This window comes from Gymnogyps californianus, chromosome 8 (assembly GCF_018139145.2).
Source record: "Gymnogyps californianus isolate 813 chromosome 8, ASM1813914v2, whole genome shotgun sequence".
In the NCBI taxonomy this organism is placed as follows: domain Eukaryota; kingdom Metazoa; phylum Chordata; class Aves; order Accipitriformes; family Cathartidae; genus Gymnogyps; species Gymnogyps californianus.
Window position 1 is genome coordinate 8,487,361 of NC_059478.1, and position 25,052 is coordinate 8,512,412.

At 43.5% G+C, this 25,052-nt stretch overlaps 1 protein-coding gene across 1 annotated transcript in view; it reads right to left on the reverse strand.

The window, feature by feature from the left end:
- Positions 1–24,713, reverse strand: part of NOTCH2 (notch receptor 2) — an 87,635-nt gene extending 62,922 nt beyond the window's left edge. Inside the window, exons 1-4 of the mRNA XM_050900506.1 lie at positions 24,669–24,713; positions 14,539–14,620; positions 4,636–4,895; positions 3,610–3,945 (exon numbers count right to left, since the gene is read on the reverse strand). Of these exons, the coding sequence (XP_050756463.1) occupies positions 3,610–3,945; positions 4,636–4,895; positions 14,539–14,609 (667 nt within the window). The 5' untranslated portion in view covers positions 14,610–14,620; positions 24,669–24,713. The remainder of the gene's footprint in view (positions 1–3,609; positions 3,946–4,635; positions 4,896–14,538; positions 14,621–24,668) is intronic.
- Between the last annotated feature and the right edge of the window lie 339 nt (positions 24,714–25,052).

Consider the following 25,052-nt stretch of genomic DNA (forward strand, 5'->3'; position numbering starts at 1 on the left):
GTCAAGTGATTGCCAGATTTAGGGCCTGCTAACAAGAAATTAGGGATCTCAACACAGAGTACTAAAACTGACCTGCATCATTTTAACACAGAAGTAAGGTTCTGCATACCAGGTGCCCAACAGCAGTTGCCTGCACGCAACTCGGACAGTTCAGCTTCTTGAAATAAATGCGAGATGGGCTACTCCACATAAGAGAGCCAGCTCACCCGGAGCAGAGAGGCACGCACGCCATCTGGTACCCCAAGACTGCCGCCATGCAGAACCTCACACCCCGCAGGAAGCAGCTCATCTCTAAATCCGAGCAAGCAGGCTCTTCCCCACCGCAGAAATTCAGTATGTCTGTGAGACCCCATTCATGATGCTCACCGCGCGGGGCAGCGTGAGGCTCCGCTACGAACCGGCGTGAGGTTACTTCCTCTTCCCAGGAAGTGTTCCAGCTCTCATAAACAGCCTGCTCCAGCCTGACAGATCGTTTCCTGAACAAGCCCTTGGAATTCCCTAGGGTCCTTATCTTAGTTAATGGGTAATTATTTTGATGGATAACAATGAATAATCACTTTCCCAGCTAAGAACTTCCTCTATTGACTTGTTTAACATTCCATTAAAGGTTAGTTGCCAAATGAACTCCTTTTTCGTCAAATATTTATAACTACGAGCTCATTCTTATATTTAAAGGAGTTGCTAGTGCTTCAGGTTAAGTCTGTTTCACAGAAGTTGGTTTTTTTTTTTTTTTTTACTACAACTATCTGTTATGATTGACCTAACATACTCACTTGTCTACAATCTTTTTATCTAAATCAAAGCCCAGAGGAAAAATGGTTACACTAGATGGATAGAAAATAAGCTACCTTTCATACAGATGTAATACTGACAGTATATATACCTCTTCACTTAAACTTGCCACCAAACGCTGACCTCTTCTAACACATGACTTCATTAATTACCTAATGCAAGATTTGTTTGTGTAAATCCACAAGTGAAATGGGAACCTGAGAATTTAAAATAGCAGCTTGACTACACTGTGGATAAACAGTACTTGCACTACTGTAGAAAAAGCTGCTGTGATGTGTAACTCCAGGTTGTAGGCTTTTTCTGTATTTTCAAGCTCTCATTCTCACGTATCTATATTTACAAAAAATGAAATTCACTCAAAAGCAAAGAAGTAAACATCTACAGGAAACAAGAACTTATTTCAGGGCCAGTTCAGGAGTAACCTAATTATGCTTAAATTGCTGCTTGAGCATAATCAGTTTCTTCAAAGCAGTTTCACAGGTCACAAGATGCAAAATCACAGCAAAAAACATCCCAGCAGTTCAAGATGTAACTGCCTCCTGCTTCTATGGCCATAACGCTGAGCTATGGTAACATCTTAAGGCAGTCCAGAAGGAAGGGCAAGAGCAATTCCATTTATAGTCACCGTATCATCGGCATTGCTCCAATTCAGAGAAGGAGTCTAAAGAGGCATTTCTAGTCCATACTCTTGGCACTCTCTTCCAGTGAGCAGGCCTTGTTCACATCTTCCCTGGGCGTGACAGACCACCATTTCTCTTCTCTCTCTGTTGACCCTTCCTTCCCAGACAGAACCTTTTCCAACACTTCCGAAATTTCGTGCTGCATGCTTGACTGCAAGGGGGAAGAAATGGCTGGGTGCCTTGCCATTATCAAAGAGTTTAATGTAAGCATTTTGGCCTCCCCAACCTCTCTCCTTTTTTGCTGTTTTTCAAATGACCACTTTCAAAAAATCAAGCTAGCAAAACAACATGGCCAACAAATAAATACAGGAAATACAGAAGTGAAGGCTCTCAAAGCCGCATTAACTCACCCCCACTATACACGTTGTGTAACAAGTCCAAAAAACCAGCTAATAATCCAAAACGTGTGTGAGCAGTGTGGGTGTGTAACTGTTACTATAGTAATCTCATTTTCATTTCCTGACCATAGTTTAGCCAGCCCACACGCTTGTCTAAGGGAAAATGTGCTCCTACCCAGTCTCATGCCCCTGTAAGAGTCACGAAATCAAACTTCTTACCAGCTTTACAAGATCAAGTCCTTCAAACTTCATCTTCCTCTCCTCTTCCCCCCACCACACCGCTTCTGCATGAGATCTTAAACTCCTTACACTGGCTAAACAGATCTGACTTTATGAAAATTCTGAATTTCTGATCAAGCCTGTTAATCCAGAGGCACTTAGTTTACAATTTCATTTTAAAAAGATGCAAAGCAGAAAAGGAATAAATTCCCTGAGAGCAACTGTTAGTTAAGATACGGCATTTTCAAAGACCCTGTATGTTCAAGCACTGTTTCTTCAAGCATAGCTAGAAATGGTTGCTTTCACACAAAAATAAAGATGATACATCCTTCTATTTTAGGATCAACTTTCCTAAATCCTTCAAAGTCACATGCTTGCTCAGACAACCCAGAATGTCATCGTGCAGGCACTAGCTAAGGTTGGCAATGTACATTTAAGGTCATTTGAGCCAACACTTCAAGACAAAGGTCTCCAAAGACAGAGTATTTTTTCACAAGTTCTAAATGCTCTTTCCACACATACCTATGACTCCAGATGATCCTCATGAGAATGCAGTCACTCTACATTCATCCTAAACAGTATATGGCAGCTACACCTTTCACATAAATAACAACAGAGAAATGCTTAAGGGAAGAGAGTTTACTTTTCTAGATTACCACACACCAAGTGTTCGTGTGCCAAACTGCAATACACTTAAGTAGGAAGTCTAGTCAAAAGCATTTCCAAACAATCAGTTTCCCATGGAGTTGAATTACTCAGTAAAAAAATATCAGCCTAAAAAAAACCCTGACATGCAAAGACAACTAGTACTGCCCTGTGGTCAGTCTGACAAGTGGATGAGGAGGAGCAGGACAGGATGAGACCATCAGGGTCCCAACCAGGTGATATATGGTCCTTTGTAGAGACGGGTGCCTTGGTGATTAGAACCTAGCTTGAAACACAAAACCAATACAGCCCATGATCCTGAGTAAGCACATCACTCCTGCTGTGGATGAACTCAGGGCAGCTAACAGCATCAGAAAACAAGCAAGCATAATTTAGCTGGAGGTATTACAGGACAAAAAGGGTGTGGTGAGTGGGAAATGATATCTCATAAGATTTGGAGGAACTGGAGGAGAAAAAGGAAGGGAATAGAAACTAAGACTGAGAAGGAAAAAGACAAATGTTCATCTTCATTCAAGCACTGAAGTTAAATGTGGCCTTTACTGACAGAAAACCATGTATTTGTAGGGGTTTATGCTCATGGAATTTGGCATTCCAAATGGGCATTAGGAGATACCACCCTAATCTCCTTGAACTTACCTTGTAGTTCTTACTTATTTGATTCTCTGCCTCTAATTGGGTTCCAAAGAAATCTGTCATTTCTAGCCTTCTTCCCTTTTCTTCCCTTCCACGTTATGAAATCCTGACACTCAGAAATTAACGTCCTAGAAGAGCTTCCTGCCTTGCTGAGATTTCTCCCTTCAACCTTACATTACATGAGTATCACAAAGAAACTCTTAAGAGAAGTTTTCAGAAGAACACACAGGAATGCAGTGACAAGACTACAAAACCAAGCACTCTGAAGAAGCAGCATTTACCTGGCAGACAGTTGCACTCAAAGGTGAAGTCACTTGTTTGATGACAAGTTCCTCCATTCATACAGGGTGATGGGGAACACGGCACATATACGCTCTCACAGCGATGCCCTGTATAGCCTGGCTTGCACTGGCATCGGTATGAACCGGGCAAATTGACACAGGTCCCACCGTGTTGACAAAGACCTGGTGTGGCACATTCATTCACATCTATCTCGCACTTCTGGCCAGTGTAGCCAGACAGACAGATACAGGAGAACTTATTTCCGGATACAGTACATGTACTTCCATTGGCACAAGGTTGAGATGTACAGGCATCAATCCACTGGCAGTCCTTTCCTGTAGGATCAAGACAGAGCACGCCATCAATAAAAAGTTATTTCTATGGAAAATAGTATTTCCTTCACGCTACCTCAAAATGATTGGTGTACTAAATCTTAGAATTATTACAGGAAAATTTATGTCTGCATTTTACAGTATTATATTTGAAATGAAAATCAATTTGCTGGTTACAGTACAAAGTCATTTTATTTACAGGGTAGCAGCAAGATAAAGAATGTTGTGATTTATAAAAATAACCCATGACCTGAAATCATACTACACACTGACAGTCACTCTTCTTCTACGTCCCTGTCAAGAATGAAAGGAGTGAGTTTCCATGCTTCCCGCTCAGGCACCCAATTATAGTTTTCCCATAGAAAGATTTTGCTGGCCACATCTACTTAATTTTTCTAGAAGGTAAACTCTGAACTCAAAGTGCAACAGCCACTCCAGAGTAGCTTCTGCAGTCAGTTTTCCCACATGGACAACTCCACAAGATCTAAATGTCTTTCTGCTTACGTGTAAAGGGTAGAGAGTTTGATTCCCTACCCTCCTTTGCTTTTTTTGGTCATGAAGTCATTTAGACTTCTTCTCATTTCCTGTGCTGGAGCTAGTAAATTTGAGAGCGTATTATGACAGCCCCAGAACATTCCAGGGTGAAGTAATTCACAAAGGAGGGAGTCTGGAGGTACAAACGCAGAACCCCACCTGTGTAACCTGGAGGACAGACACACTCGTACGTTTCCTGGCTGTGGGGATGACAAGTTCCTCCGTTCAGGCAGGGCTGGGACACATAGCAGAGGTGCGATTCAGAGTATTGACAATCCTCTCCCGTGAATCCTGGAGCACATTTGCAGGTAGCCTTTCCTATCAGAGACGTAGTTTCACAAGTTCCCCCGTTCTTACAGGTGTTGCTTTCGCAGGGGTTCCTGTACTGACAGTAGTCTCCAAGAAAGCCTTCTCGACACCTGCAACAGAGAAGAAATTACTTGCAGCACATTCACCTGAAGCCTTGCTGTCCTGGGAAGATACCAGGAATGAAGTCCCACGACCACCGAAAGTCTTGGAATTTGCCATAATTAATGATAACACTAACAGACCTAAATGCTAACATCATAGATATAACAGGGCCTTCCTCTGGGATTGTCCCAAATGAGACCACTGAAAACTTAAGTTCAAATTGTGAAATCGCTCATTACAAAATAAATAAATAAATACCGCATACAGAGTTACATCAAATGCAGGAACTTATTCTTGCACTTCCCTTCAAAACTTCAGTAAAAGCCTAAGTGTTAAAGAACTGCTGAGTAACAACTAATTCCTTGCACCTACTCCCATTCTAATAATCATTCTTTTTTAGAAGAAAATGAAGCAGTTTCAGTAATAGGTATTTACACCAGGTATTATCCCTCTTCCAAAATATTTATAAACCTTGTACAAGTGCAGTGTCTGAGGGCCTGAAGATCTGTAGCAGATCTTTCTCCACAACACTCCCGTGAGACAGGAATATACTGTTATCCTCATGTTGATAAGTGCATCTGGGACTGTGACATGCTGAAGTCTGCACTCAACTAGCAACGCAAGCACTGAAGTCAGGTCTCCCACGCCCCTGGCTAGCACCCTAACGACAAGGTCATTGTTCCTCTGTCTCCCACAGAAAAACGAGTACACACACACTATCTACAACTAGGGTAATATTTTATACAAAGATCTGCAATTGCAGAATAATTGCAGTTATTCCTCTCTAACCTAAACTTATGTCAATACAGTCTGACTACACTTGTCAGCTGTAATCCATCTTTTAACTGGCCTTTGTACTACGAATTTTCCATTTAACTTCCAGCGATACAGGACCCAGGCAAGCAAGCCTACAAACCCCACGTTTGTGTCACCCACAGTTCCATTTGCTTCTTTCAGGCAGCAGAAAGCTGCAGGAGTATATGCTGGATAAAAATAATACCTAACATACAGAACAGGACTGTCCACTTGCAGTTTTTTCTATAGTGCACAGCTGCATGCTTTAACTGGTAAGTAACCCAAGATACACACAGCCTGAGAGAACACGTATTTCACTGCAAAAAATTTCAGAGCTGAACATTAGATACGCTTTGTTCCAGAACACGATAGGTGCAATTATTAAATCAATGAATTACTCAAATCCAAAGGGAGGAGATTCCAACTGCAAGAAATACACAGTCTCTAGTTAGCCCCCAGACAAGAATGTAAGAGTAAAGAGACTGCCTTTTCCTTATGCACTTAAAAGTGTATGGTGGATTGGAAAAAAAACCAACCAAACCCCTAACTGGATAGGCCTTAAAATTCAGTTTAAAAATCAAAGAACGGTCATGAAGCTGTGTTTTAAACAGAATACTACAGGGATCTGCCTTTGTTCCTATGCTATTCAACGCTTCTGTCAATGAATAACAACGGGAAACATCAATGCCGGTCAAACATGCAGGTAAGAGAGAAGACAAGTTCTTTATAGAGATTAGTAACACAAACTGCTTAACAAGGCAGTCAGCACGCAAAGCGCACTTTAAGCACTGAGAAGTCATACATCTAGAAACAAAACACATATGGCATCCTCCCCAAAACAAGAGACTGATCTGGGAAAGACAGACTTGCTCTGGGGGCTCCTAACAGTCAGCTGAACGTGAATTCCTAGCGTGACAGTTTGGCCAGGAACATTTTAGACGTACAAACAGCAAATATCAAGGAGGAGTACATGAGATTATGCTACACCTGATACTTGCATGGCACAACCATTACTGGACCATTACATCAGTTCTGGTGTCTGCTCTTTAAGCAGGAAGAGCTGAAATGAATTGAAAGAAGCCAACAGTAATGATTAATAGAAAACTCTTGACACAATGAATAGCTCAGGTGGCTCAGTCTATTTATCAAAGGAAAAAGGGAAGGAGACAGTTAATCAAAAGCTCCAAGTACCCACAAAGAAACTCAGATTTAATAATTCCCAATCTAGAAGGTAAAGGAATAACAGAACTGAGCAGTTAAAAGTTCAAGCTAGATAAATTCAAATTAGAAATAGGGTAATATCTTTATCTTCAGACACAGACTTATACACAGTCTCTCAGCAGTGGAGAGAAACAACTGGAACAACGCATTTAAGGTTACAGTGGAATTTCTCCATCACTCATGCTTGTTTAAAAGAACACCAGGATTGGCTGTTTCAGAAAGAGTATGCACGCTAGTTCAAACACAGCTATTCAGAGAGGTTATTATCCGAGTTACGCAAGGGGTCATTACTAGATGACCACAACTGTTTTTCTCATGTTAAAATTTATTAACTGGCTTTAGCCATATGTCTAAAGCAGGAAAGTCATATAATAGATGTGCATAATTGTAATTTACCATTCCCTACACCCAAATTAGGCTACTTTCACCATACCTTAATACTTTCAACCTCATACCCAAGAACAGACATGAAAGAATAGTTTTTGCAGGGCAAGGCAGGATTAATAAAGTTACAGAAAGCAAATCCTGAGACAATACCATTTGCAGAATATCCTCTGCCTCTTGTGCCATCCTCAGTATAACAGCCGAAGGCTGTCAATCAGCATGAGCTGCTGCCACATCACACAAGAGGCAATCTTTGGGTATTCTGGGCCTAAACCACAGCAGTTCTATAGGCTTCCTTTAACATCCCAAATCCCTCCTTGATATGGGTTAGAAATCAGTCCAAACGCCAACGGGCTACAGCACAGCTTTGTAGGAGCTCGATCACATAGAAATCTGGCACTCAGCAAAGACGGCTGTGCCAGAAGCTGGAGGACTGCTCGACTCCCACAGCATTCAAGCCTGCACATGGTGCACTGGCTAGCTCTGCTCAGAGACCGTCTGGATAACTACAATTAAATCATGTTTCTGGACATCTATAGGCAGCTGATGAACGTGTGAAGTCAATTGAACTTCAGTCCCAGAAGGCTTACAAGATTTCGTTATAGGGATTTCTTCTGGTTTCACCACCGCCAGCGATGGGAGGGTTTGGGCAGCTCAGCCATCTTCAGTGTCAGCAGTACAGCAAGCTCCTCAGACTAACAGCAGCAGGCACAGGTCATGCACTTGTAGTTGTCTTTATCATGAAAGAAAGAGCAACAAACCAGAATTTCACAGAACCCCACCGAGGGCATCTCATCAGGCAAACGAGAGGTCTTCCAACACCACCCCCCACTCCAACAAATACAAAATAAACCAAAACACACCTAAAAGATAAGTCCTAAAGTGCTTTTTCATTGAAAGGCTGTAAAACAAACTAGAAAGTCTAGAGGAACATCCCATGTTTTGTCCACAAGCAAATAAACCACCAAAATACGCCTTCTCTCCCACCCCTCCAACACTCAGGGATACTGGAAGGTGCATTTAACTGTTGCCCCTAGGTAACAAGGAGGAGGGAGCCTAAACACTGATTAAGAGTATTGCTGGTATGACTTAAAAAGAGAGCTGAGACCTGTGCTCTAAGATGACACTTGCAACCACCCCCCACAAATGGCCCAGCATTTTGTACACAAACGTTCTGGTACAAAGTTGAAGAGCGCTCCAAGACCAGGCTTGTTCCGGTATCTTCTGAGGCTAATCAGAAAAACATGAGGGAGCACTCCAGCAGGGAACAGCAAAAGCTCTTTTAACTTTAGCTTTTTATATTTGGAAGGACAAAGCCTTACAGAATATGCCAGAAGGAACATGCCTGCCTGTGAAAAGATGAAAGATCAGGTATACACGGCCCTTGTACCCACCATTTTGTTCTCCTCCTGGAGAAGCGCTTGGTCACACAGTTAGGCAATGTTCCCCTCCAGCAATTCAGTGCAATCCTTTTTGAATGTTAGAGAATAAAAAACCCTACAGTCCAGATTTTCAACCATGTCTCCTGTCATCAACATTTCTAGGCACAAATACCAGTAATTTAGTTCTAAATGTTGGTGTAGACAAAACTGCAAATATTTGCCCCGATTCATGTTGGGTACCGCATTGTTTCTCTAAAAATAGAGGCAAACACTGAAAAAGTGAGGTCTAAGTCCAGACTTCTTTAAAGGATATGATTATCCTCAACAGCAACTCCAGCTTCCCACCACCCCTGCTCTGCTCTCATCTCAACCTACTCTTTCAAGTTCTCTTTAGGAGAGGAAAAAAAAAAAAGCCACTTGTCTACAGAGCAGCTTAAAATTTTAGCAGCTTGTGTCAGCTCCAAATGACATGCTCAGAACAGGAAACCGAATCTTTTCCAAATAAAAGTCACTGTTTCTCCTCAGTTTTCCATCTAACACTCAGAAACAGAAACAGGAAGATGAAGTTTGTTCTGGCACTTTCTGGAAGCATATGAGGTCTCCTAACCTACTTCAACAGGAATTTAATCTTTTAAGAACAAATTTCACATACAACTTAATTCAAATCATGATTTCTGAAAGCTGGAGAGTTTGAAATGGGAAAATGTCCTGTGGGCTGCATCAGCTATGCAGCTGCTTCTAATTAAAGCTTCTCCTTTACTCTCTCTGGGCTACTTTCCAGCACAAATACTTTAGTCAGAGCTCAGCCCATTTTTTGATTTTTTTTTTTCCCTCCTCCTTTTCAGCTCCAGCCTGCATTTGCCTTAGCTCAGGCTCTCATGGAGCTAAACAAGAGGCGTAAAAACAAAATGAAGGTATTTATCCAAATTTGAAATATCCACAAATCCACAGAGCCGCATTCACTCTAACAACCTAACGCTACAAAGTGAAAGTAGAAGACTCACAAAAGCTGCATTTTTGGCTCTTCTGCCACAAAACTACATGGAAGTTACCTCCCAATACTTAGTTCTCTCTTGCTTTCACAAGACTGCTGGAAAATATGTCTGGCCTGTTGGAAAAACCTCCTCATCTGCCATACTATATTTGCTTGGGCACATTCATAGGACAGTCTCTTCAAATGCACCTTATAGACTGTTCTAACCAGTCTTCCAGATGTTTGATTTTCATGGGAGTTTCCTATTCAGGCCCAGTGATATCATCTGGAGATGCACAGAAGGAAGCAGATGGTTTTAATTTAAAATGCGAAGGGAAGAATTTCCTAGTAGTGTTGCTTCTCCCCCCCCCAACCCAACACTCCCTTCACTTTGATTGGAAGATGCTTCAACGGAGGGAGAAAAAAAAAAATGCAGTCTGATGACTAACGTGAGAAGGGTCTCAGCTATTTTGCTACAGATTTTAACCAGACTTCCCTCTGGCTCCCAGGTTCTGACTCCCACACCTACACCTCCTCTCAGGAGGGAGAACAGGATTCTCTGGTTAGCTTTACAAAAGCTCCTTCCCATGTCTCAAGGCTCCCATTTATGCGTCATACTTTGAATGCAAACGATGGGATGGGACAGCCTCGCTGTTGCGCGTTTAAAGCAGTACACAGCTATTGTTTCTAGTCCACAGAAAGTGCTTCCACAGTGTACCACGCCACAGTATACCAAGGAGTAACAGCAACCCAAGTCTGAATGGGGAAGGTTTAGTTCAGCATTTTCTGACCATCGGAGCTCTGAACAGCTTTTGGTCTGCACAGGTAAATCACAATAGAAAATTTTGATTGAGTGACTCAAACACCACTCTGCTCCCAGATTTGAAGCTAAAAGTGTGTGTACTCTCCCCTTTTTCCTCTGCCCTGGTCTCTAGAGTCTCCTTTAACTTCTGAAAGGAGACAGAAGGAAACAGGAAAGGTCAGCCCATTCTCAGAAAGGGACGACAACTCAACTTTTGCATTTAGCCTTTTCTGGAAAACTCTCAGACCTCATCCTGCTACAAGGTCTCCTATGGGTATTCCCCATTCACTGGTCTAGGAGTGATTAGTCTCTCAAGATAGATCCTGAGAAGGTATCTGCTGCAGTCTTGGAAGCAGTTCCGCAGTCTAGGATCTTGCCTTCAACCCCAGAAGTCCTCTTAAATCTGAGTTAAAATTCAATTATGAAGATCCCACTGGAAGGAAAGGTAGGTCAAAAACCGGGCAAGGGGGCTGGGGGTTAGAGAGGGATAAAGCTTTGGGATATGATACAGAGGTACCGATATCCCTTCCGGGCACACGATGAGCAACAGTCCTAAGGTCAAAAAATCCAATCTTAAAAACCTACAAAGCACGAGAAGTAGCAAGGCCCAGTTTCCTCCCTAAACCTTGGAGCACCCCTACCCCAACTCCCTTCCTTCTCACTTCTGCTTCTCCCCCTGGCACAGTCTTGCTTCTGCTCCCTGTCACTGGGGCACAGGGGAGGGATGCTGGGAGAGGACACAGCTGCCAAACAGGGCGAAACCAGTTAAGATACTCTCCACTTCAGGGCCCTGCCCCACTCCAAGCACAGGGGGACTGCCCAATCCTGCATCCACCTGCAGCAGAGCAGACTCTTGCGCTCAGAAAACAGCGGGCAGCGTTGCCAAAATCTCTGCTCTGCTTGTCCTTGAAACAGCTCCCTGTACCCACGCCTTCTCAGCCTGCCCGCAACTGCAGAAATACTGCAAGTTAGCAGTACCATCCCCCTGACTCTTCCTACTACTACCTCCCCAGTCATCTAGCAGCAGGGAGATGAGAAAGGGTTTTCCTCTGATGTTCACAATTAGCATTAAGCAACATGCAACTGTTATCCTGCTTCTCTGCTGGATACAAGAGTATGCAAGAAGGCTCCTTCACGCTTAACACCTCAACGTGCAAAAGGCTGCCTGGAGACGCTTTGAGGGGGACAAAAACCCCACGACGACAACAAAAAAAACCCCACCACAGTGCAACGCAAAGCCAAACCCCAAACTGAAACTGCATTTTGTCAAAGCGGGACCCAGAAAGCTTGGAATGACAGGCCCCCTTCATACTGCTACTGCAGATATGGCCATATTCCTTGGAATAAGGTCTGCCTCCTCACCATGCCAGTCACTGAATGGGTGTAGAAAGATCTCTCAAACAAAAATTCTGACCTTGGAAGACGCAAACACAGGAATGTGTAATTTTCTAAATATAAAATCAAGGTCAAAGAAGGTCAGTAATTCTATCAAACAGTGCCACAAAATGACAGCCATGGGCCAGCAGCGTCACCAGGGGAACGGAGCTACTTAAAGGGCGCTCACAAGAGCAATCTGATAAAGATCCAACTCCGATTTCCTTACAAGGGTCACAATCGCTGTTCCCATAACAGAAGCCAGATGCACCAGAATAAAGGTTTCTTAGCAGAAAACTAGCTTTCTCTTTTAATGGAGTAGACGCTACAGGATTTTCTGACAAAAGAAAGCTGTTTCAGCACTAAGCTGTCACTTGCTGCTTTGCCAAATATCTAGACTAGATGTTTTGCTTATCAGTGCTTACGTTACTCATGTCTTATTCATCACGTATGATTATCTCTGATGCAGGTTCTTCCTCAGCCATTCGCTTGTTTCTTACAGACAGCAAGATTAGCTAGATGGACTGACCACATGCTAGAACAAACAACTTGGCCGAGAGGAGGTACAGAAAGAGGAAGAGAGCCTATTATAATAACTTATTGCCCAGCAGAGGAAGTACTGCAGAAAACTTGAAAAAAGTGGAAGGGGTGGAGATTTAGCTAATCAGTGAGTGATCCCGCAGAGCTAGAAGCCAAGCCACTCGCTTTAGTATTAAGTCCAGTTTCCTGAACAAAACATTTCTACTCTTACAGCCATCAAAAATTCAGAAAGTCATTTAGGTTACTACACCAGATAGAAAGTTCCCCTATTCAGAGTTCCTCATAGAGCAGGAAAGAAAAAAAAAGTTAAAACCAAAACAGGATGCTAAGAATCAGCCTGCTAAAGGTAGAGTCTCCACAATTGAGGTTTTTTGCTATTTTTTCCTTCCTTTCTGTAAAAAAGAGTTCTTGAGCCAGAACTAGAAAACAGACACATACTAATCTCTGTATGCAGGCCTCTACCGGCGTTTCCAATGCCTCTGGCACCTGCAAAGGGACTGAGCTGTTACTTGAAGGAGGGGTTGGCTTAAGACCTTCAAGAAGACTTTGCACAAAAAGGAAGAAGGCAACATTAGAATTATAAATAACTCTGTGCGCTAAAACAAAAAGTAAGAGGGGTCAAAGCTGCAACAGTGATAAGGGAAATGTGTCAAGATCTGGACTGCACTACAAATACTGAACAGGAGTTAATCAGATGAATCAGCTAAACAATTTTTTTTTTTTTTTTTTTTTTTTTTTTTACAGTCTAAGACATGGTTAAGAGGAACATGCAAGTTGGAGAAAATGTCCCTTAGAGAGGTACAAGGGGCACCAACATCAATACCAGTCTTGTTTGTTACCTTTATCATGACCCACATACTTTGGCTCCAGACTAACATGCTTAAGTATGCGTCAGAAAGACCTACTAACATCACACAATTTCTTGTTTCAGTCTTAAAATACAGGTGAAATGCAGGAAAAGTTCCAGCTTTCTTTTCAGAAGGGCAGCTCATTTCTGTTGACAGCAATATAAAGCCATGGAAAGGAAAAGACCAGGAACCAGTTAAAAATTTGAAAAAAACAACAGGGAATAAAAGTTACATATTTGCCTTTCTATGGCGTTTCTGCACACCAGGTATTGATTTGAAACTGAGAAGAACCTCAAATTAGATTATGATTTCCCCTTTGTGTGCCACAGGTGCAATTTAAGTATATCGAGTTTTATGTACCACAATAACAGAAAGAACTAAAGGCTGTGGCTAGGGAAGATGGATGTGTAGAAAAGGGTGAAGAGCGGAGCTGTGTGTTAGCCAAGCTAAATCAACAAGACAAAATTCACTGATATTTAAAGAATGTTAGCATTAAGAGGGATTTAGCATGCTAGAAAATGGCATAACTTGCACTGATGAAGTAAACAAGGTTTAGAAAATAATCCATTTACTGCAGACATAGTAAATTAATCCTGCCAGACAAGGAGGATTTATCTTTTTGCAAAATATCACTTCATTTAAAAAAAAAATCTAAATACTGCAGTTTGAAAGGTGAACTGCATTTAAATAGATGTGATATCATTCTCCAGACACCACGCACACTGCCAAAGCTCCTGCTAGTAAGCTTTCCACACAGCAGCAAAGTGAAGGCACCATTGAAGATGGACGTCAACATTTACCAAAATCAATTACATGATGAAGACAAATGTGGGTGTTTGGGGTTTTTTGTTAGTTTGTTTTTGCAACTCCCACATATTACTTGCTCTCCAGCATGTGGAAGGGAACTGGCACACTTCAGAGTGCAGAGTAGTTCTGAAAAACCTCATAACAATATTCAAATTGGGGCTGAAGCTCTATAAAGTAAGGCAAGCTATAGGATGGAGAGCAAGTTCCAACTTAACTTGTGGGTCTGGAAGCAAGGTACAGAGTTTACCTCTATGATCGCTTTGGCCTTGCTTCCTAACCTAATGCAAAGAAATCAAACTGACAAGATCCAAACCCAAAAATCTGAACAAGAATTCCAGATTTCTTATGTTACAAAAAGCTAGCACGTGAGTACTAACGCATTATCAAGAAACACCAACTGGGCTAAAACTGTTACGCTGAATGCACCCAATAAGAAAATCTTAACAATTCACATTTCCTTTCTGGCTAGGACCCTGAATGAAAGACGACTGGTAATTAGATTGATGAGAAATTAAACCAACTTACTTGCAATATCCTGTACCATTTTGATATGGAATGCACTTTCCCTCATTAACACATGGCTTGGAATCATCCATACACTGCAAAGCTGAAAGAAAAGAAAACAACAGTCAAATCAGTAGCCATACATGTCAAGTCAAAGCTTCATTAGCATATGTTGGGGAATAAAAATCTCAGAGTAGAAAATTTTATATGACTGGAACAAAAACAAAGACACTATCACATAGTTTAATTTAATCTCTGGCAGCATCAAAAGAGCCAGACTGAAAGAAGAATCAAATACAGATTTGTTATCAGGCAACTAAATGTTTCCAGAATTTCTTTTAGGTAGATTTTCAAAGCAAAGCATGCAGTAATTTCAGCAAGCTACAAAGACATTCGTGTCAGCACTTGCGTATTTTGGGTTAAGTGTCACCAATTACTACTTTCTGATCAAAATTCTGGACTGAAATTCTCTGAAATAAGAGGCAACTACTCCTAAGCCTTCTTTCACAATATTTTGTCTCAAATTCCTTCCTTCTTTTCTACTATCTCTAGGGACACTTGGCACTGAAATAGGGGCATCTGTCCCTCATAAGCTCACCTGCTGTATGCTTCTAGCAATCCAGAATTTGCTGCAATATCATTACTGTTGTGGCACTCTGATTTCAGTCAGGATTGTGTTTGGGAGTAAGTGAAAACATCAGAGATGTTAAAGACTTTCAGCAAAGAATTTGGTATTTCTAAGCAGGAGATACTCTGTAGCTCAAACTTGACATTTTCAGTATTATGTTTTATAATGCCAAAAAAAGGCATCAGGTATGACACAGTTCAGGGCTGGTCAATTTTTATCCAAGTCTACTGGAAGCTCTCATGAGGCCTGTTCTGATGGAAGTAACACATCAGCAAGCGCTCATCTCTTCACGGGGACCTGAAGCAGCACGCCATGGCTATTTCTGAAGTGATCGGAAGGGCGACAACTATGGAAACCCTGCAGGAGCAGAGGGCACTCTAAAACCACAAAAATTTAGCCTGTCCACCTAGCCCACAGCCTGCCGTTTGAATAGCACCAAACTAGTGGATAAAGCTCTTGGAACCAGAAGATCTGGATCCTATCCTAAATTTACCCACATACTGAGAAGTCACAAGCTCTTCCCAGCCTCCAGTTCTGTCTCCTGGCCCCCAAACACACACACTTCTGTGCCTTTACATACCCTATTACAACAACCTTACTGCATTTGGGAAAGCATTTAACCCATCTTAGTTAAAGGCTCCTAGATGCATCAATGACATCCAACCGCCTAAACTGCCCACTTGTGTAGCAGCTGCTGTAGGGCAGACTGCCTTTTTTTAAGGATGGTTTTCCTTTCCTCAAGAGGTACTAAATCTTCAATACAAATTCAGCAAGGGGTATCAGAGAAAACTGGTCCAAACCACCACCAAAGTTTATATGCTGGTGATTAAGGAATGGGGCTCAGAAACAGAAGAGTTAACACATCAGTCCCACTAAGCTCTCCCTGCAACCAGCCCAAATTCAGTCCAGCAATTAGACAACTTGGAACAGACTCCAGTTACTGCTATCCAAGGCTTGAAGTGTTATTTCTCAATAACCCTGGAGCACGTAAACAGGTCACATGCACTACGAGGTACTATAGGAGCGTTTCACACTTGCAATCCCTATAGAGGATACAGTTAAATTAAACCCAGTTGTCCAGGAAAATATCAGTATTTCCCACAATACGAGTATGCCTGTTTCTGTTAACTTGATTTCTGAAAAAGGGGCACTTGGATGGCGCTGCTTCTGCAGAGCTCTCAGGAAATGAACAAAATTCCACTCTGAGCCCCTTTCAGATAACCCCTGAGGTCAGGGTTACTAAGCGACAGAAATATTAACACAGATTTTGCATGGCATTCCCCCCCACAGCGGTCAAAAACACTTAAACTGATTTGCACCTGTCTGACAATTTTTATCCCATTTAACAGCAACATCCACAAGGCTTCGACTCCAAGCTTCATCTGCGTCTAACACTACAGCAGCTTGTTTTCACAGCAAAGATTAGCTCCAGTTAGCATAGTTCAGTTATACTGTGCTCAAGAGAAACTGCAAAAGGACCTGTAATGATTCAGACTTCTCTTACCACCTATGCTACTCCAGGGAAATGGAGGAAGGTTAAAACGAGCCTTACCACATTTCAGAGAACCGGGAAGGGAAGCAGATGAGGTATTCTCATCTCACTACCTTGAATTTTCATTCTTTTCACACCAATCAAGCCAGTGAAGCAAATACTCATAGGATTATTTCTTTTGTGCCCATGCTTTCAAACACAATTTTGTAATCTCTTCGAGTACCCACGTCCCCAGCGACAACTGAGCAGCCAGTTGATTTTGTAACCCACAGAGTAAAAGCTTAACTAGCACTTGGCCAAAAACACCTCCCAGCACAACTGCAGAGGGGAACAAGAGGGTGACGGCTTTCGGGGTCACAGTAAGGATCCAAATCAGTGACTCCTGTCTAGCTTGCTAGGCCAAATACAGACACAGCAGAGAGGCTTTAGCAAAGTAATGATTAATTTTCTCCTGGTTTTTGACAAATTATTCCTGCCTTGAACTGCTGTTTAGCAGGTCATTAAACTACTACTAGTCCTTAGAATTCTTTAACAGAGACACAAAGTGAACGGGGCAATGCAGGCAGCTAAATATAGATTTTGTATATAGTAACTTAGAAGTGAAAGAAGCTAAGAAAACAAAAGCAAAAAGACTCGTTTGTACTTTTTCAGCTTAAGACTAAAATAGGCTGAATAGAAATACATTGAAATGCAACTAAAGTTGAAGTGAATGCAAATGTAACCATATTCTATATTAAAATGAGTATTAAAAAGTAACATGAGCACTTCTCTTTAAAAAAGAAATCACAAGGGAAATTGAAGACTACAGTTCTCACAGTAAAATTAGCATTTCTGTGCACAAAGGACTGTCTTCCTGTATTTCACGATATCTTTAATAATTTCACAATGCATGCAAAACCAAGGCATTTCAACACGACTTCAAAAGTTACTTTTCTGCTACTCTACCATGTTGTGCTCAAGAGTTAACAGTATCAGAAACTTTACCTTCTACCTCAGCCAGCATAAAAAGTATGTTTCGCTACATCCATTATGTTAACTGGAAATACTTTGTTGTGTACAGCATGAGAGAAGACAGCCTTGTCTTGAAAAGATAAAGCCACTTTTCTAGAAGCCATATATAGATAGCATCAGCATGCTGTCAAGGCTTTGAGTCTAACAGGCTGCTTTCAACAGTTTTCTGCCGTGTTTAAAAAAACCAGCAATGGTGAATTATTTGTTGGTTTTCTAGACTTGGTCTAGCTTGCCGAAACCACCAAGACTATCAGAAGCTGGGTTAGCCCAGACCAAGCGCAAGCAGTGATGTTTCAAGTCCTCACACTCTCATGCGGTGGAGGGCTCACTCGGGTATGCCAGCAGGTCTTCAAGGGGAAATCCCATGGCTTTTTAATGTATTGAAGCGCCTCATGAGTTTTATCAGTCCTTTTGGGCATATTACGGGAAGATTGGGAAGACACCCCACGATTATTCAAAGACTGGCTTCTTATGAAGTGGGCAGGCCACCACTTTGTGAAAGTACCACCCAATTTCTAGCATGCATCGTAGCCAAGTTTGAAAGACTTCTCGGATGACAGCTCTAAGTGCATGTGAGATGAATGTTATTAGCTATACTACCCAGCCTATAGTCCATTCAAATCCTTGCGCATGCCTGCGTTTAGACACAAATTCTAACCTAACGTTTAACCAGCCTACCAGGACTATTTTCCAAGGCCAGAGGGAAAAACAGGTAGCCGCTGCTGTAAAATGAGCACAAGCAGAAAGCGTTACCCGCAGAAACACTATTGAAAGTGCTACGATTCTCAACATCCGAATTCACCAAAGCTCACAATTCACTGGAGTACAATTTCACCCAGGTTTCTGCCTTATTGTTCTTTCGGGTGCCAGGATGATCTGGAAGTTGTGATTTGGCTTCCATACTTCATCTGCCCGCTATAAATTCAGATACTTTCTAGGCTAGAAATAGTGAAGGATTAAGATCAGAAGTTGTGTCAGAGTTCAGCTTTTAAGAAAGAAGACTGCTATAGGGAAACCGAGCCATAACCGGAGAAAATCTGAAAGGGCTTTGTTATAAATACTAAAAGGAAAGCAATGCCAATAAACGCCTCACCCACAAGTTCGGAAAAAGTCAAGCAGAAATAAAAATGCAAAATACCAAAACAATTAATGCTATGAGGAAGAAACCTTATAAAGCTGGTTTCCTGTAGCTCTGTGGTTGATTATCCTGCATCTAAGAAGGTGTATGCTCTGACCAGAGGTTTTACTGCAAGTAAGGGGAGAGCGATAGTCTGACAGAGAACACAGCTGAGCTGGTGGTACAGCTTTCTCCTTGGGAGGACACTATATGGGTCTCTCTCTCCTCTTTCTGTCCATAAATTCTCCATTAAGTTCATAGAAACTCAGTATCTTTTAAGAACCTAGACCTCTGTCATGTTTGGTTGAAACTCTTCCATAGGTTCAAAAGCTGTCTTGTAGGAGAGGGCGGAAAACAACCTACTTGAACATAGAAGAAGTCAGGCTAAAAATACATTCAACACTAGAAAGAAAACTAAAGGACAAAATAGGTTTCAATAACCTTTATGTAGTCAGTAGATTTTCTGTCTTGATTGACATTCAGGAGAAATAGCCTGTCATTTCAGCTGTGTTACCCATTATACATGAAGAGAAAGGAAGAAAAAGGATTCAAAGCCCTCAAACAGCTGCAACACAGGATGCATGGGGAATCCTTATGCAAGCTCAGGCTGCTTGCCAGAGGTGGATCAGTTCTGAAGACGACGACCATCAGCATGGTCAGAAACACCAGCTACACTACAAATCACGGGGTCCCAAATTCCAAAGGAGTGAAAAACAGCTTCTGATTCCCTTCAGGAAAAACAGAGCATGAAAAAAAGAAGCTAAGAGAAAATGCTGAAACATGAGGTTCAATTCTGGAGGAAGATTGGTAGGTCCTCTATGTGCAGAAAGGGACAAAATCCTTCCACAGCAGCACCTCGCACCACACAAACAGCTGCTGAAAAAGCTTGTAAGGAATAAGAAGCACTGCACATATGGACAGAATACCCAAAGATAACCAAATTTTGGAGGAAAACCACAAAGGAGTGATAACTAATTATGCTATTCACTAACCTCAACAGATTACAGTTCCAGTGCGATTATGTACCAGGGAAGAGCCCACTAGTAAATAAGTGCTAGCTGAAAATATGAAACTAGCTTTTTCTTTTTTTCTTAAGAACAGATCACCTGATGGCAGCCACTTGTAGGAGGGAGGAAGCAAACTAGTAAAAATCCTTACTGTGAAAAAGAGATAAAGCCTTATATTCAGCTCAGCTTTAGAAAATTCTAACATTTGGGGAATTTAAACGTGCTGACCAGTTTGCACTTCACAGACAGAGGGTAGTAGTTAAGGACAAAGCTGGTCTACAAGGCATGGAAATAGTCTATGAAGTAAAAATGCTTTAAACAGATTATTAAGACATCTCCACTGTTTTTACACACAAAAGCCTGAAATCAATTGGATAATGCAAGACGACTCAACTGAGAAGCTAAGCAGAGCTCAGAGGAGTGTGAAGGCACTCAGCCAACGTCCTGTACCTTTTGGGAGAGAAAACCCCAATATCTAAACTGGTTTCCTTCACTAACTTCTCTAGACAAGTGTAAAATAAAAATTGCAAAAAAATGTCTAAGTGGATTTCAGAAGAACAAGCCTGTAAGAAGAAAAAATTTTGCTTTAGAAGTTCATCAGGTTTTTTTAAATTCCTGAGAGTGCTAACAGCAAGTCTGACCACATTGAGCTCTCAGACACATAAAACTGCATGCCCTGCCATGATCCGTTTCAAATCTCTCCTCTGAACATCTAGGAACTGGCAAAAACTACTAATTGGCCCTCCTAAGAACAGAGCTGGGAACCGTTGTGCAAATACACACGTAGAGTTGAAGTCTTTCTGTCGTCGGGGTCTTAGGCCTAGGAAGCTGGAGGAAGACTTATTTCTATCAGACGCAGCTACAGTTCATGTGACACTGTTCCTGTTGAAAAACTACTGACAAAAGCTCAAGTTATAATACATATTGAATTCAGTATGAACTTGTAATACAGTTTGAAAGTCTGTCAGTCACCATATTCTCCATTTTCTTACACAGCTACTGCTGCCTGCCTTCCCCTATTTTCAGTTTTCCAAACAAAGCCAAAATGTCTAAAGTCCAGAACTGCAACATAAAGCATTTAGTTTGGGGGGAAAAAAAAAAGTTTTCAACAAAAAAATGTAGGGAAGGCAATTAAAGAGCTGAAGAGGTATTGGTGTTTCCATGGCAATCTGGCAGACGGGAGCCATGCCCGCGTCTTCTCCAAAGTCTTCCGTCATTCTCCAGCACTAAATCTTTATTAATTTGAACGTTAAGCATGTTTGCTTGTTCAGAAATGCTAGCCCGCTACTTGTGCTGAGCAGCGCTTCCACAGCCGTCCAGGGTGATGTCAGAGAAACGAGATGAAGACTTGCTGCATGGAACAAACAGCAGACGCCCGTGCCATTTTGAGACACAAAGCTCCTTTTTCTTCCTCGTAGCAGTCTAAAAAAAGGACATGTGCCCTAGGAACAGACTATTTTCTAAACAGAACGAACGATTATTTCTGCAGCTCTCAGATGACCGTGTTTAGAAGGATATAAGCACTGTTTCTTCTAGATGGGCACTGACAGCCCTTGACTTCTGTTGGCACGATCACTTCAGAGTGAATTCATAGAAACTAAGAATGTAACTACAAAAAGACTTTTTAACACCGATGCTTAGGGAAGCTCTTTTTCCCCCCCCAACATGGATGACATTTCCCTAACATGTCCCAAAGGAGGGGTGAGAATTAATAATCACTGCATCATTCCTCCACTTAACAGTCATTAGCCAAGAATACAAACTTAAACGACGTTACATCTGGAGTTACAACTTGTGACTGTTTGGTTTTGCTGTTAAGATTCCCAAGTCCAGAAGAAACAGGCTGCCAAAGCCCCGCTGCTGCTTTTTCACCTACTCCTTGTCCTGGGTTCAAACCCCAGCCACCGGTCCCCTCTCACGGCCCAGATACCATTTTTGAAAATGGGAGAAGCTGAACAGGACCAGAGCATATCAAAGAGAATTACCTGCTCATTGCAACAGCAGCAACACACCTAAAAAAAGGGAGGGAGGGAAATAGCTGTGGAAGCTGACAAAAACCCAGCCCACCCACTGTAAGAAATTCAAATGCCAAATGCCACCAGAGGCATGAGTCCTTTTCTCCCAAGGATTCAAGTCCTGAGAACGTCAGCAAGAGGATCTTCACGTATTTCTAATCTGACTAAGTGATGCCCTGCAGGAAGTGATGCCAGTTAGCCAGATTCTCATCACACTCCCTTTTGAAAGTCTAAATCAGCATCTTTGATAAGAACAAATTTGATAGACAGTAACACCTTCAAAAGATCAAGTAAAACTTGCTCTCCGTAAGCAAATCCATATCAAGCAGACCAGCGTTGTCAGCATTATCTGAAGCCCGCAAAAGTTTCACTGTTTGAATACTAAAGATCTCAAACTGCAGTCCACGTCGTCAATGCACTACCTTTGCGCTGCTCTAGATTAAAAATGTACTGCAACCTGTTAGAAACACAGGCTGATAGTCAACAGCAACCTGGTGAAACTGGGCTTAGCAAAACCCAAGTGTTAATAATGTTATCAGGTTAATAATTAGGCTATTAATGTTGTTAGTGTTAATAATGACATTAGGGTGGGCTTTCCTAGTGAGGATTCCTGTTTCACCCACTGCTGTCTGATCAGAAGAGGAGCAAATCATTCACAGCAATTATCAGGAGAGTATCCTCACCAAAAGCGCAGGTGTTGCTGCCCCACCCCAGCTTACTGCAACTCCAACTGCAGCCCTTTGCAAAACTAAACGGCTCAACTGGAAAAGCAAGTTGCTACACCATTGGGCTTGCATGATGAGGCAGAGTTGAGTAGTCCAAACCATAGCGCTTAGTGCATCCAGGAGCCTCCTATTTATTGACCAAGAGGGCTGACATCAGATACCTGCCCTCTCTTGCACAAGAGCATCAAGACAGTTGAATATGCACCTGAAAATACCCTTTCGGTGACTTCATCTTTCCCTTTCCCATTAATTCAAGCCACAGCTCCCACTCCCAAGAACCAGATGCAGGTCAGTACCTCATGAACAACAGGAGCCATTTTCAGTCTAGATTTGTCATCTCTGACAACCAGCCTTTGTTTAGCACTGGGAAGAGATTTCACCTACAATGCCAAAAACTTCTGCAGCATGGGAGGACCTCGACCAGCCTGATAGGTATCCGTACCCAGTCAAGTAACAACAAGCGATACCACAGCTACTTCCCCTCTCGGGAACTGGTAGGGCTAGCAATAAGGTGGTAAGCTGCTGGTATGAAGGTACAGTTTAACTAAGTGGACATGACATTTGGTCTTTGCCAAAATAGTATTTTGCCATCTTACTGGACTCTGTAAGCCATTTCCAAAAATAACAGTCGTACTATGCACCACACCTCTACCCTACCAAGAAAACATATTTCTGAATTTATAAAAGACACCCACCCTTGAAAGACTCTCTATTTTTCCAGTCCCTTTTGAGCAAACCTGGCCAAAACACATTCAGGAAACAGCTTTTTTTTTTACTCCAACCATCTTCTTGCAACATATCAGTAAAACTAAGTAAGTCAGATTTCAGAGGGGGTTACTGGGGGGGGGGGGGGGGGGGTGTGAGGGAGCAGAATCATTTCTCCCAGGAGACAAATAATGACCATTTCAAAGTCAAAACAGATAGATTAACCCAACTACTCTGTATCCAAGACAGGAGTAGCGGTCAAAACTCTGCAGACAACAGTTTCCACTCCTAACCATACCAAAGAATAAAATTGCTGAAGTTATCAGTGTCTCGCTCAGTCACGCACTAAACAACTTCCACTACCACTTTCTCCCATCGCTGCACTCTTCACAAGTCATCTGAAGCGCAATCTGGCCTCTCAGGAGCAAGAAGGAAGAAAGAATGAGAAGTCACGTAAATAATCAATGACTGCTGGTCCTTGATAGCTTTAACGTGCTGCAAGGCTGCACATGCTTTACTCTAGGGGCAGGACTGCTGCTGGGAGAGGCATGAAATCCACCAGAACCCAACAGTTAAGGCTATGGACCGCGTTCCCCAGCCCAGCTGTAAAACATATTGCAAATGCCAACATGCAACGGGGAACAGTGACGAAAAGCAGCAGTTTCTTCAGATGTGCACACATGGCTTCACCACGCCTGGACCGATTAACAATTAGAGGAGGAGGATATGCAGAAATTCTTTCTGTGTGTGCAGATATGTCCTCAACAAAGAGGCCAGAACGAACACGATGCATAGGTATTTCAAGCGACGGCAAGCAGTAAACCATTTTCTCCCGTGTTTTGAAATCAAAAAACCTCAAGCGCTCAAGCCACTTTTGCAATAGCACATATATCACTGCCATGCACTGCCGGTAAAGGACGACTTCCATTTCAGTTTTCCGTTACGTGTAAGCTCCCACGAGAGCAGCTCCCACGGGAGAGCAGCCCCTCACGCAGCCCGCAGCCCTCCCGCGGTCTGCACCCCGGGGAGCCCCCGCACCACCACCCGGGGGGGGGGGGGGCCGGCTCGGCTCACAAGCGAGCCCGCCTCGGGGAGCTGGGGTGGGGGGCCGCTCCACACAAAGAGGCGGCGGCCCCCGCGGGGCCACCCCCCACGCGATGACATCCCACGCGCGGCCGTTGCGGGCCCGCCGCCGCACACCCCCGCACAAACACCCCCCCCCCCGACCCGGGTCCCCTTCCCCGGCCGGCCCGAGGGAGGAAAGTGACAACGACGCCGGCCTGGGCGCGTTTGAAGCGGCGCCGGGAGAGGGTCCAGTCCTCCCCCACGACGCCGGGCCGGGCAAGGGGAGGCTCCGGGCAGCCCCTCAGCCTCCCGGCGCGGAGCCGCCCGCGCACCGCCTCAGCCCCACAGTCCCCCCGCCGCCCGCCGCTCGCCCCCCCGTCACTCACCGGCCGCGGGCTCGGCGCGGCTGAGCACGGCCAGCACCAGGCCGAGGAGGGCGGCGAGCGCTGGCCCCGCTCCGCGGGCCATAGCCACGGCCGCTCCCGCCGCCACTGGCACAGCGCGGCGCGGCGCGACGCGGAGGGATCTGCGCGGCCGCCGATGGCGCCTGCGGCCGCCCCGCGCGGAGGGACACGTCCCAGACGCGCCTCCCACGCTTCCTCCGCCGCTCCGAGCCGCGCCCCGCCCTGCCCCGCCTGACCGCCGCCAGGGGGCGCCCGCCCGCGGACCGCGGGGCGGGGCCGGGGTGGGGACAGGGCGGGGCCCGCGGCGGGGCCTGGCCGGGCTGTGGCTGCGTGGGGCTTGGGTGGTGGGGTCGGGGCAGGGGGCTG